This window comes from Ammospiza caudacuta, chromosome 1 (genome assembly GCF_027887145.1).
Source record: "Ammospiza caudacuta isolate bAmmCau1 chromosome 1, bAmmCau1.pri, whole genome shotgun sequence".
Lineage (NCBI taxonomy): Eukaryota > Metazoa > Chordata > Aves > Passeriformes > Passerellidae > Ammospiza > Ammospiza caudacuta.
The window spans coordinates 36,211,361-36,224,351 of record NC_080593.1 but is presented as its reverse complement, the minus strand read 5'-3'; the positions used below and the strand labels follow the sequence as shown (position 1 = coordinate 36,224,351).

Sequence of the window (12,991 nt, the reverse complement as noted above, 5' to 3'; positions counted from 1 at the left end):
CTTGCTTATGTTCACTAGTTAGTGTAGGAGTTACTCACTAAAGATTGCTGCACAGAACATGGTCTGCATTTGGAAAATGCCAGGTCTCTACAGCAAGAGATTGGGACGGAATTTCTACAGACTTATTTTTAAAGTGAATATCAAATATTTAGTTTGAATGAGCATAGCTGGCTGCTCTCTAGCAGTTGTTCCCAATACAAATTATTCACAAATTATGTGAATAATTTCAAGGTTTTTTTTCAGAGTTAGAGGAAATGTGGGAGTATGCAGATATATTATGTGGCTTTTGGACAAATACCACACTCACTGAATCTTTGTAGCGTGTGGCCAGCAATGTTCACTCTTTGCCTTCAGTGAAGGAACAGGTGCTAAAAGTGGGGATTGAGAAGAATCAACACATCCAGGACCACAGAGGATGAGAGTGGTTTCAAGACCTGTCATCTAATGAAATATGTTGAAAGGAGCAAGTGTACTCGCACCGTGCTGCACTGCATGTGTGGCGTGGTTATATTGTTCAATGCTGTTCTGCATTGTTCTCAGGAGTGAATACAATGTGAGCCAGTTATCAGTTATACAATTATCAGTTGTTAATCTCACCCCTTTCTTGCCTCAAGTAGCAGGAGATGTGTAGCTTGCTGTAATTTAGTATCTCCTGCAGCACTGCCTTAAGATCCCACCTTCTGTTTCTTTCAGCACAGCAGTAAGTTGCAGTAGCTCCTCGCTTCAGTACATTTCTTCTCCCTGTGCTGTTTGTGGCCTTCCGTTCCCTTCTGCAGAGGCTGCTACCAAGGAACATGTTGTAAAACTGCAAAGCTTGCTTTCTTGTCCAGTGCCTTGTTCTCTGTCTTGTTCTAGGTCTTGTGCCTCTGCCACAATTGCAGTGAGATCTTAAAATGGCAGATCAATGGTTTGGGATTATGGCAGCATTTTCCAAGGCATCCCTCCAGTGTTTTAGCCCTCATGGCCTATTTTGATGTAATTGACCGTGAAAATACTTGATAATTCGAAAACTTGAATGTAGACTGGGATTTCACTCTCGAAAAGCTACATTTATATTTGCTTCTATGTATATGAATGTGAACTATCTATCTCAAAACCAAAATTTGGTGAACGTCTAAACTGGAAAAGGTTAAAAATGCATGGGAAGTACAGGCTTAAACAAAGGAGCATTCTAGTCAGAAAGGTTGCATGGTTTGGAAATGTGCAAGCAGTGAAGCAGTCCTGAGTAATAGGGTAGAAAAACTATGAGCAGTTGATACTTTGCTATTTGATTAGCAGAATTTTTTTTTTTTGTAATGTGTTACTAGAGATACAAAAGCACCAAAGTTTCAAAAGTTCTGAGTCATATAGAAAGAGCTAAATCCTCCTTTAAAGCCTTAGCTAAGCTTAGTTGGTTTTAAAATAAGCAGTAAACTCTTGATGGCTGTTCCTGTCTTCTAAGGCAGGAGCATGTGAGACCTATGGAAAATGTAAGGGGCAGACTAAAAGCCTGTCTTAATTTTAAACATCTGTTTCCATAAATGAGCAAACTGGAAGGGGGATGTGCAGTGTTTAGGATGAAACATATTTTACTGAATATTAATGAAGAAGGACAGATTTGGAAGGCTGTAGTCTTGAGCATACTTTCCCAGTTCCATCTCCTGGCATGCAGTACATAGCATTGTCCTCAAACCACAAGATCGTGGTTTTTTGCATGAAGATCTCTGCTGCTGTCTGTTTCCAAAGAAGATTTGCTTGAGTCCTAAGCAGAAGGTAGAGAAATGAACTGATCTGGTTTCGGGTGCATATTATGACACCTAATGCCTTTAACATTGTTCTTTTAAAAACAACAACTAAACAGACAAGACCTTTCTTTTACTGACTAAGACAGTTCACACTTGGTTTAAATAGACAGCTCTGAGCAAAATTAACCAGCTATTGTTTCCAAGGCCATATGTTTGGCCATCAGTAGGATTAAGTAGCAGTCTTTCCCAAAGTTCACAGCAGAGCTAACTAAATGAATCTGACCATCAGAAAATCAGTTCCTCGCTCCTGGAAAATGACCTTTCTCTAATAGCATTTTTGATGTGTGTTCTTCATAAATTGTTTCTGGGTTTCTATGAAATTCTTTCAGTACCTTGTTATATAATAAACCATCTAGCAAACCTACTAATGAAATGTTCAATGCCTAAGTCTTGAACGTGTTTTTTTCCAGGTCTTCAGAAAGTGTAAGCCTTGAGACCATTTTGGACTGCTGTAAACTCAAATGCCTTGATGACATTAGTAAAACTGCTTTTTCTCTGAACACATCTCAAAAATATCCAGCTCCTGGATATTTTCCCTTAAAGAGTTAAAGGAAATTCCTAACACTTACTAAATAATTTGTTTGAAATTCTTGTCTGGGAGAGATCCTCATTATTAAATTGCTGTGTGTTGTTTCACATTTTTATTGATTTTGGTGGAATACTACCCTGAGCTTGCTGGAAGTGTTTGATTTTCTGTGTGCTGTCCCACAGGGATGTTATCAGCATCTCCTTGTAAGCAATTGCTGAAGCTGACAAAAGTGTATGATTCTGTTCAGCATGGGATCTATATCCTTGAGTTTCCATATTTATAAGAGTACCATCATGCTCACTGTCAATAGGAGATTATTATGGAGCTGACAATGGAGCAAGAAACACAGAAGCATTTTATGGGCTGTACAATGGAATTGACAAGTGTTTTTACTCAGAATAGATTTGAAAAGAGAACCTGTATGTGACTGTTCAAAATAGCTTTTGAACGTGGGTTCTCACATGACTCTGAGAGCTACAGAGTAAAACAGGTACTTTCCAAAAAAGAGGATTTTATCATTCAGCCATGTTGTTGCCAGGTGTAGTTTTACAGATCTTTAATTTAGACTGTCATCCATTTTCTAATTAGGGTAGGGAACCTTCAAGAGAACCAGAAATATTTAAAAAGATGGGACATAAATTGCTACATCAACATAATGTTTAGTGACACTGCTTTGTGCTGCTGATGGCTCCTTTTCTTCCAAATGCAGTATAAAAATAGCGGTCAGGCACTTCTGAAATAAACAATAACAGTTCCCAAATGTTAAGAATGTTAACACAAGTGCCCCAGCTAAAATTCAATTAAGGTAGTGACATCAGGGTTGGACACGGTGCTTGTTCCTATTCCTTCTAAAGTTCGTGGGAAATTTGATATTTATTTCTCAGACAGCGAAGGCTAAATCTGTCATTTTTTTCCCCTTGGGGAAAATGCCAGGTTTCTAATCAAGCAAATTATAGGGATGACATTAAATTGTTAAACTGCCTTGGCCCTCTGTACACATGAAATTTCACCCCTTCTTTAAGCAGATTCTATTTTTAAAGGGCCATAAATCCAATTTGTTGCAAGCCAGTTGCAAATGAATTTGGATGTACCCTCTTGGGGGTTTATCCAGATTGAAATAAATGAGTTAAGTTCTGCTTCTGTGGTTGAACAATAACGTCCTTTGTGATGGAGATCTGGTCTTGTGTTTGTGGTTAATATCATCCAAGCAGCGCTTTATGAGGCAATGAAAATGTTTCTGTTCCCATCTGGGGAAAGAAGCAAAGAATTATTTTTTTAAAAAATTTGTTGGAATTTCCCTTTTCAAAATTTCCCAGGATGTAAAGGGCAAGTATATAGTATATTCGAGGTATAAAAATTGTCATAAAATAGTTGACGTTAGTGTTGATTTCCTAGCATAAGGGCATTTTAAATCTAGATTTTTGATCTGAAAAGTGGTAGAGATGTAGTTGTTTTTATGTTTTTTCCTTTCATTTAGTCATACAATACAGCGTAATGCAGACCTTTGTTAGTGCTCTACACTAGCACATAAAGACAAGTAATTAAGTTATTTATCTGATCTGGAATATGTCTTGGGTGACCCTGTCCAACTACCATCACGATCATCCCATTCAGCTTTACCCCTTCTTTCTCCCATTCTTTGCCTTCTTTCTGATTCCCAGCGCTGCATCTGCTGAGATGTTTTCCCCGAAGGCTGTGACAGACATAACTGTCTGTGTGCTCCAGCACAGGATGCTGCAAGGGGGCCCAACACCTGCAGGTGGCTTACAGAAACAATCCTTCTGTCCAGTGTATCTCCTGGGCACAGCCTCTCCAGTTACTGAGGTGTGGATTTGGTTTTGTGGGGCTCTTTTGTTTGTTTCTTTGGTCAGTTGGATAGTTTTTCTTTTTTCTTTTCTTTTTTTTTTTTTTTTAAGTTCATATATTCAATCTTTGAAATACAGGAAACAAAAAATGTGATTCTATTGGATGGCATGATTCAGTTTGGATGTGAAGGCAACTAAAATTTCTTAATATTTAAGCTCTCAGCAGGATTTTGAAAAACAAATTGCCTGTGTAGTTTGAATGTGTTCAGCCTTTACACTTTCTGATGAAAGCTAGCTTCTTCATGGTTTTGTGAGGAGTTGAAAGGAGAGGCTGTGTCTGCTGATACATCACTTTCCTGTTCTGCAGTTTGCATCACACTTTTGATGTAGCATTTCCTGCTACATTTGCTTTCTTGAGAATAATGAGATGCTTGGTTCTGCCATATGTCATTGGGAAATTTTGAAAGATATATTTAAATAAGATTTTGTGTTCTGTATTGTACAGTATTACAGTATTAACAGTAATTAATTACAGTAGTAACTTTGTTGGGAAAGGGCCTTGAAGATACAAAATCTTTTTTCCAACTTCCCTGTAAAGCTGTTTGACCAATACAGGTAAGACTGCAATTTGGTTTTCAGTTTCTCATGTTTATATTTTGAGAACAAGAGCCTCAAAAGAAACACCTCAGCTTCAGGTACTCCTTTGAACAATAAAAATTTTTTTGAGTAAGCTGTAAAAACATTGCTACAGTATCTGTGAAAGCTGTTCCTTCTCCTCCCTATCACAGCGTGGGAGTCTGATGTAGATTGACAAGCAGACTTTTGACCAGGAGCAGTAATATTACCACATATGTACTGTCCTCAAACTCTCTAACAGTTGCATACTAGTTAGATTTCTATAATTAGCTGCCCTGCAACCTACTAAACAAATGTAGTGTTGTGTCTGTACATGAGTGATAAGAGATTAAATGAATGTGTAACTCTATCACTAACTATATAAAAAAGTATTAATCAAGTTACAATGGAGAGTCTGGACCATTGAGCACATTATAGATGCATCTGTCACTGATACTCAGTTAAACCTTCCTGAGCAAAGTAAAAGCTAACTTTCTTTGTAGACAGATACCCTTTTGGCCAGGATACTGCTCATGGTATTTTTATTGTCCTGTTTAGAAATGAGCTTTACTTAAGTCAGCATCCCATGTTTCCCAGGCTAAACACCTGTGAAGACCATTGCCTTGTTTCCTGGAGGCCTCTGTTTAAATTCCTGTGATCATGAAATGAGGAGTTAATTTAACATGGAAAATGTAATATTGGTTTGAAAGAGGAAGTTCTTGTTGATTAGGCATCCTCTGCAGGTTTGTGTGTTCAGAGCAGCAACATGTTACCAGGAAATAAATGATTCATTAAAAAAAAAAAAAAAAGATGCAGAACTGAGCTTCCTCTTAAATTTGAAAAAGATACAAATTTCTTCCTTTTCACTTGCTACTGAAAAAAGTCCCACTGAACTGTTTTTCCTCAGTTCATGCTAACTTGAGCATAGGCAAAAAATTTAGACACTTTACCTCTTTGGAATTGTGTTATGCAGACGAAATTATTTCTCCATTCTCGAGGCATTTATTTCTGAAAGATTGATGTGTATTTAGACTTTACATTATGTGAAGAGTATACATTAAATGGAAGCCTTTTCATTTTGGTGAATGATTTTGATAAATGAAGCAGTAGACACTCATATGTTTTCACAGAAATCTGTCTCGCACTCACACTTCTCCTGGGTTTGAGGAGTGTGAGGCTGATGACTCCATAGTGCAGAATCTGCCTGAAAGAGATTTCTATTTCTGCTTCATCTCAAACCTTTGTTAGCTAATGCTGCCTTTAGCTGATTGTCCTTACTACTAGTCCAATGCTTTTTTTCCTTAGGATCTTTTGTGATCTGATTCCTTAATTTCCCCTCTTTACCTGAAGTTTAAAGGATTAATGATAGAGCCTTTTATTTTCCTTTTTTTTCTTCTTAGCTCATGTCACAATGCCTTTTTCTATTCTGAGTTCTGCATCTTCCCCAAAGTGCTGTATTAAAATAGCTTTGCTTTTATGCGCTCGTTATGTGAAAGTTTGCCATTTGTGTCTCAATCCAAAATAGGACAAACAACAACTGTTGTTATAGAATTAATAAGCTTTTCCTTGCATAAATGTCATAATCACACACCTAATACAGCAGAAGATATAATAATTTCTCTGATTTCTTATGATCAATACAAAAATATTTTTGTAAGAAATACCACTTCTAGTATTTTATTATAAATTAGATTTGTCTCTTGTGAAGAAATATGTGGGTATTTTCTCTTTTTTCTTCCCCCCTCCCTTCACATTATATCAGATGGTTTGAGCAACTTTTCATCCTGCTTCTTTAAAATGTACCTTTTTATGTAAATGCAACATGACAATTTCTAGTGGTAGTGGACAAAAGTAGCAAAATGACATGCTGGTTGCCTTAAAGGGTGTTATTTTCTGTGTTTCTATTTAGCTAAGACAGCTTGACGGTTAAAAATCTAATCTTCTTCAACTTGTAGATTCAAGATGCTGCAAGTCAAGGCTTGAAATTTGTTGGAATTATACCTCAGTACCATTCCCAAAAGAACTGCCTTGTCAGCGCCTCCCTGACACCTGCCAGTAACAACTCTGTGCAATCAAGAGATAATAAAAATGTTTCAAATTACCCCGACGATCATGCTTCACCGGATGGCGAGAAAATAGACAGCACTGATGGATGCAGTACTCCAACTCAGAGTGAGCAAAGTGCTGACCAGTGTGCCACATCCAGAGAGGGCTGCAGAGGTGAAGGACAGGCTACTGAAGAGCTGAATTCCAAATCTGTGAAGGGAAGTGAAGAGCAGTCTCAGCATGAGAACCTGAGTGTGAGAGAAGCAGCAGACAAGACGAATGGACTTGCAGAGAATGAAACACCAGCACGATGTTTAAAACCACTTACTGGCAGTAAGTACTGCAGTGACCTCTTGTACATAAAAGCCAAGTTAAAATTGCCTCAATTACGTTCCCAGCTCCTTTGGGGGGTGGGGATGCAGGGGGGACATTGCCACTGAGGTAGTGAAGAAAAGATGCCCCAAATGAGCCACTTAACCTGATTTCAGCATGGTTACTCAGTTCATAACAACTGAGTGGGAGTCAGATGGCAAAGGAAGAGGTGATATAGGCAGGTGCAGCTTTGTTGTGGCCCATATGTATGCCTGATTGTGAAGACTTATTTTTGTCTTCTGTTCAGCTGAATTGGTTCATTTTTGTATTTGTTGCCATACCCTGAGAGCTCTTGATCTTTGTCTCCTTTTTGTGTGTTTGAATAAAAAGCCCTGTTAATCTGCCTGACAAGCTTTTGCAGCCATAGAAGGAATAATTCACAAAGACATCACAGTTAGTCCCTTTGTAGCAGGTGAACAGATAGCTGGAATTAAACCACCTCAGGAGCAGCATGAATACATGTGATCTGGCCTCTGAAGTCTCCTAGTATCCTACATTCAGTGTGGGGGTCAGTGCTTGAGTCAGAATTGTAATAACTGGAAAACAACAGTTATTTTTGTTAATGACTCATCTTCACTAATTCATAATAAAATTTTTGTAATGAGGCTCATCATAATTTGGCTTCCAGTTACCCTTTTTTAAAATTCTATTTTATTTTACCCATATACTAGTTTTATTTCTTTCATTTCCTTCACAAGTTTTTCCTCAGGTGGGATTTCCACTTTTTAAATATTATTTTATGCCATCAAAGACCACAAGTCTCAGCTGATATCTAAAATACACTCCTTAAGGTGTTGCTCAAAGGTTACTTATGTTGCAGGAACTGTAGTTCAAAATTGGATGTAGACCAGAGCAATTTAGAAAACTGAAAGGAAAAATATTCTTGCTCCATTTCCAATTTAAGCCTCAAAATACTTTTCTATGTTTGTTTAAATCCAAGAAAACCATGTTTACACTCATTTCTCTTACTGCTTTCCTTAATTTCTTTACAGGCTACAAATCTATGCAAGGGGGATGTAAGTGGAATTTCTAAAGCTGGGTCTGTCCTTGACTTTTATTTATCCCTATTCTCTGGACTTTTCATAGATTCAGTCAAACAATCCTACCCCTTTGGGAATTGCCTGTGTAGGACCAGAATGACTTTGCATTGTACTCCTTGGATTATTGTCTAGTTTCCGTTGCAGTTTGTTGTAGTTAGCTTTTGGATCCAGTTTGGATCACACTCTAGTAACTTCCAACATAATTTCTTCAGTTTTTGTTGGGCAAGGGGGCACCCAGATAGGGTCAAAGCTTAGCTGTTGTTTGAGCAATCTCTTCTCTTCTACAGCCTTAGAGGTGGGTTGTCCCAACACTTTATTTTACACATAAAACCTCTCTTAGTTTTATAGTTAAAAATTAGTTATCTGCAAGTCTAGGCAGATCAGTTCTCTTTTTTATATGCTATCTTTGAGAGAGTTAACTTAGCAAGTTTAATCATCTCTTTGGTGCTATTCCTCCTCATTGAACACTGAAATTCTTTTGCTACAAGTAATCATGTTCTTAATATTTCTGCATAATGTGAAGCTGATCACCTCCAGTCTTCCCAACTTTTGTCTGTAACACCCCAAGATTGCTGCTGTTTTGCCAGAAAAGAGGGTTTATGTCAAAAATGTATTTTAGCTTCCTCAGTTGTCTTTCTTTGACTGCTTTCTAGCTTTATTTTTCATGCATTTTTTTTATTGCTGTTATGCAAATACTTTCCAAGACTGAAGGTCTGAGAAGGCAGTTTTATGTGATAGCTCATCTAAAGTAGAATTTTTCCAAATCCTGTACAACACTGCTGATTTCTTTATTACTCCTGAATGAATTTTTGTTATTACAGCACTCCCTTTTCCTCCCATGGAAAATGTATTTCAGTTTTTTGGCACCAGTTCTCCATCCTTCCTTGGGAGTGTGAAGATTGAAAGCATCAGGTGATTTTTTTTTTTCCCTACGTATTCCATGGGAAGTTACCACTTTTGAATTGCTTCTCCCCTACAAAAAACTTCAGGAAAAAAAAATTTCTTACTATTTGTGGGATCTTAAATATGTTCTTTATTTTAGGTTTTATACTGTTCAAGTGTTACTTTTATGCTTCTTCACTTGATTCCTGAATGTTTTGTAGTGCTCATTTGCTTCCCCCGTTTTTAAAAGGATTTTCAAAACAATGTTGAATAATATTTGCCTGATAACAAGGCACAGATATTCCAATAGTGTGTCCAAAAGTGTTGTGTTACTTAGAACCAAACTGAAGAGTGTCTTTGGCCATGCTTGAGGATTTGGGGTCACTGGTGAAAACTGTTGTCAGTAGTGATTTGGGTTAGACAATACCCTAGACCAGGTTGTCCAGGGGTGGGGCAGTCATAACTTCCCTGAGCAATCTGTTCCAAGGCCTCACCACCCTTACCATGAAGAATTTCTCCCTAATATCTAATTTAACCCTGCCTTCTTTCAGTCTGTAGCCATCACCCCGTGTCCTATCACTACGTGCCTGGTACAAAGTCTCTCTTCAGCTCTTTTGTAGGCTCCCTTCAGGTCTTGGAATGTTGCCCTGAGATCTTTCCAGACTGAACAGCCCAAATATTCTCAGCCTTTCCTCATAGGAAAGGTGCCTCATTCCTCTAATCTTCTTCATGGCCTCCTCTGGACCCATTGCAAATGTTCTTCCTGTGCTGGGAGCCCAGGGCTGGATGAGTGCTCCAGGTGGGGTCTCACCAGAGCAGAGCAGAGCAGAGCAGAGGGGCAGAATCCCCTCCCTGGCCCTGCTGGCCACTCTGCTCTGGATGCAGCCCAGGGTAGGGTTGGATTTCAGGGCTGTGAGCACACATTGCTGGGTCATGTCCAGTTTCTCATATCAGTGTCTCAGTATGCACCAGAAAGATCTCATTTTCCAACAAAAGACTCTTCTGGGGGTCAGAATCAAAATGATGAGAGAAGCATTCTGTGTGTGCTTTTCTGAGGTAGGACTATCATAATTTCATTCTTTCTAAACAAGTGGTGAACAGCAAGAGGATTCACATTAATGTTTGTTCCTTTCTATTCTATTTAAAATATAGTTAATGTCTGAGATCATTAGGTCTCTTTTCATGTTGGTTATGAGCTTCCAGCTCTTCTCTTCCAGTGCTACCAGCCTGTTTTTGAGCATCTCCCTTCTGATATCTTTTTCAATTTACACACTGCTTCTTGCTCAGTGATGTTTGTTAGAGAGCAATCTTAACATTTCTCTTGACATCACTTTCTTTACTTTTGCTTGAGGTTAGAACCTAATAGCTTGGAAACAAGAGGAGCTTATTGAATGAAGGGATTTCATGTAATGCCTTTACCTTTCATATTAATATATTTGGAGAGAATGTTTGGCATTTGGAAGTCAGTAAAAATTCTACCATTTATTTCCATGTCCATTAATAAGTAAAATAATGTCCAAAATTTTTTGTTGGTTATTTTAATTATGGTTACACCCTTCTGAGAAGGATATCTGCTTTTAAAGTTGATTGCAGTTTAGGACTGTGAAAGCTCAGCTTTGCTGCCAGCAATGACTTTTTTCCTGTAAAAAACTGCTCCTAAAATATACTGGAGGAGACATGGAAAAGAGTCTAGAAGATGTGCTAATTTTTAAGACCCTTCACAATTCCATTTTTAAAATTCATTTGCTGTTGTGGTAATGTCTCACCTTGACTCAGATCCAGAGTAAATCAACAAAGCAGCTACCAGAGTCTCTACATGAATGATTCATTGCATTTTCTTGAGATGAGACTGCCATTGGCTTTTTCCATGCTTTTGTGTTATCAAAACTGAGTTATTTAATACTTTAATGGCTGTGATCTACAGAATGCAGTTCCTTCTAAATTTGCAGTAAGATTCCATGTTTGAACTGATGATTCCCATGGAGGAATGTTGCATCAGTATTAGGTATTACTGTCTTTAAATGTTTTACTATCAACAGTGAATCCATTGTGAGTAAGAAATACTGTAAAAGCAAGCAAAATACTGTATTGGGTCTTGAGAAAGTCCTGCTGTGTTGGACTGCAGAAGTGTGTTGAGGAGATAACCACATCTCAAAGAATTGTTTGCTGTTGCATAATGTGATTAGGCAACAGCAAACAGTGGGTTCTGCATTGTTTTGGGTGAAATTTTATTATATGGTTGTTGCATGATTCCATTTTTTTACTCTTTGGTAGAAGCAGAGATCTTTGCTCTCTTCAACAAGCCCCAAACTCCACAAAAATGCAGCCAGTATTACACAGTGACTATCCCTATGAGGATCTCCAGGAATGGGCAGACTGTCAACAGCTTGGAAGCAAACTGGCTGGAGCACATGACAGATCACTTCAGGAAAGGAGGCTCACTGGTCAACGCCATCTTCAGCCTTGGAATGGTAAATGGTATGGAAATTACAGAAAGCATTATGCTGTGATTATTTTCCTTTCTCCTCTAATGGAGGTCATTATCTTTGAAGAGAAGTTATTTGGGAGCTGCTTTAATATAGACTTGGGGTAGATTTGTATTAGATCAACCTTTTTGTGAAATGGAATGAAAGTACAGAAAATATTTTGGTATTTGAATAAGGAAAACAGATTATGTATTGTATTTTTATAAACATACTAGACATGATTTTGTAATTGCAGAAATATACAGAGTTAGTAAACAGTACCAAGTAGAAAGAATTAAACTAATAAGATTGCAAAACAGATGACCTAAATAGAAGGGTGACTTTGCTGTCCAGCCAGACACTGCATGTGGCTCTGATTGCAGGCCGGTACAGCCACTTGAGTGTTATCTGGCCAACAAGAAATCAGTTAATTCCTGTTCTCACAGAGACCCTTTCTGCCTGGATGGCACACTGTATTACAAAATTGTCTTGTGTGTTTTTTCATCTTACCTGTGAGTGATGGATAAAGGTCTGTTTTAATTTAAGAAGATTAAAAATCCTAGATTTTTGCATGTTGTGGAAGAGTGGCAGGGGGTCCAGCTTAGTACTGTTGCCAGTCTGTACCACACTCGTGGCCATCATGGCTTTGAAGGCAAGCCTGTTGTACAGAGAAAAACTTGAGTGCATAGATTCATAACCAAGAAGCCATGAGAGCAATTCAAGGGAAGTACTTGGACATAAAAATGATGATGTTACAGCTGGATTAATTTTATTGGAAAATTATGTGACTGTTATACTTCATGGTTAAAGTGCTTATGGCTGAATCATTCGCCTAATTTTGGTTAGTTTTGCATTTTTCAAAAGGACTGTGGTAACCCAGAGATTGCACATTCCTACTAAGATTAGTTGATTTGTACATCACAATTATAGGGGAGCTGCTTCCAGAGCATCTTCTTACTGTTGGTCTGAATTCCAGAACCCAGGATAAAAAACAGGAATATGACTCAGTTCTGGTAAAAGTCAATCAGGAAATTAACAGGCAATCCTAATTTTTCATTTTACAATCAAGTAGCAAAAAAAGGGAAGGTCTAAAGTTCAGCTGGTGGAATGCTTTCACACAGCTTCCTGGAAAGCCTTGTAATTGCTAGTTAACTCGCTTAAAAACAAATGGTCATTTACTTTATGTATATAAATTGCACAGAGGCAAAGCTAATTGGCTCTATCAGGCTCAGTTATCAGACTCAGTGGGTTTTTTTAATAAAATCTCCTTGTCAGTTCACTCTAAAATGTTTTAAACACAGCATTTTCCGTTATTTAAACTTTTAGAGTTCATTTACATAGCAGAGCCCTGTGGGAGGTTCATGTACTTGGATACCAGAGTGAGGAGGGCTGGATAACTGCCTGTGGACATAGATATAGTAGGCTTGAGTACTGGCAATAAAGTTTCAATGCA

General features: G+C 38.0%; 1 protein-coding gene across 1 annotated transcript in view; it reads left to right on the top strand.

The window, feature by feature from the left end:
* The window catches only part of RFTN1 (raftlin, lipid raft linker 1), a 95,477-nt gene that overhangs the window by 57,079 nt on the left and 25,407 nt on the right, over positions 1-12,991 (top strand). The window contains exons 5-6 of the mRNA XM_058807336.1: positions 6,689-7,112; positions 11,348-11,551. Of these exons, the coding sequence (XP_058663319.1) occupies positions 6,689-7,112; positions 11,348-11,551 (628 nt within the window). The remainder of the gene's footprint in view (positions 1-6,688; positions 7,113-11,347; positions 11,552-12,991) is intronic.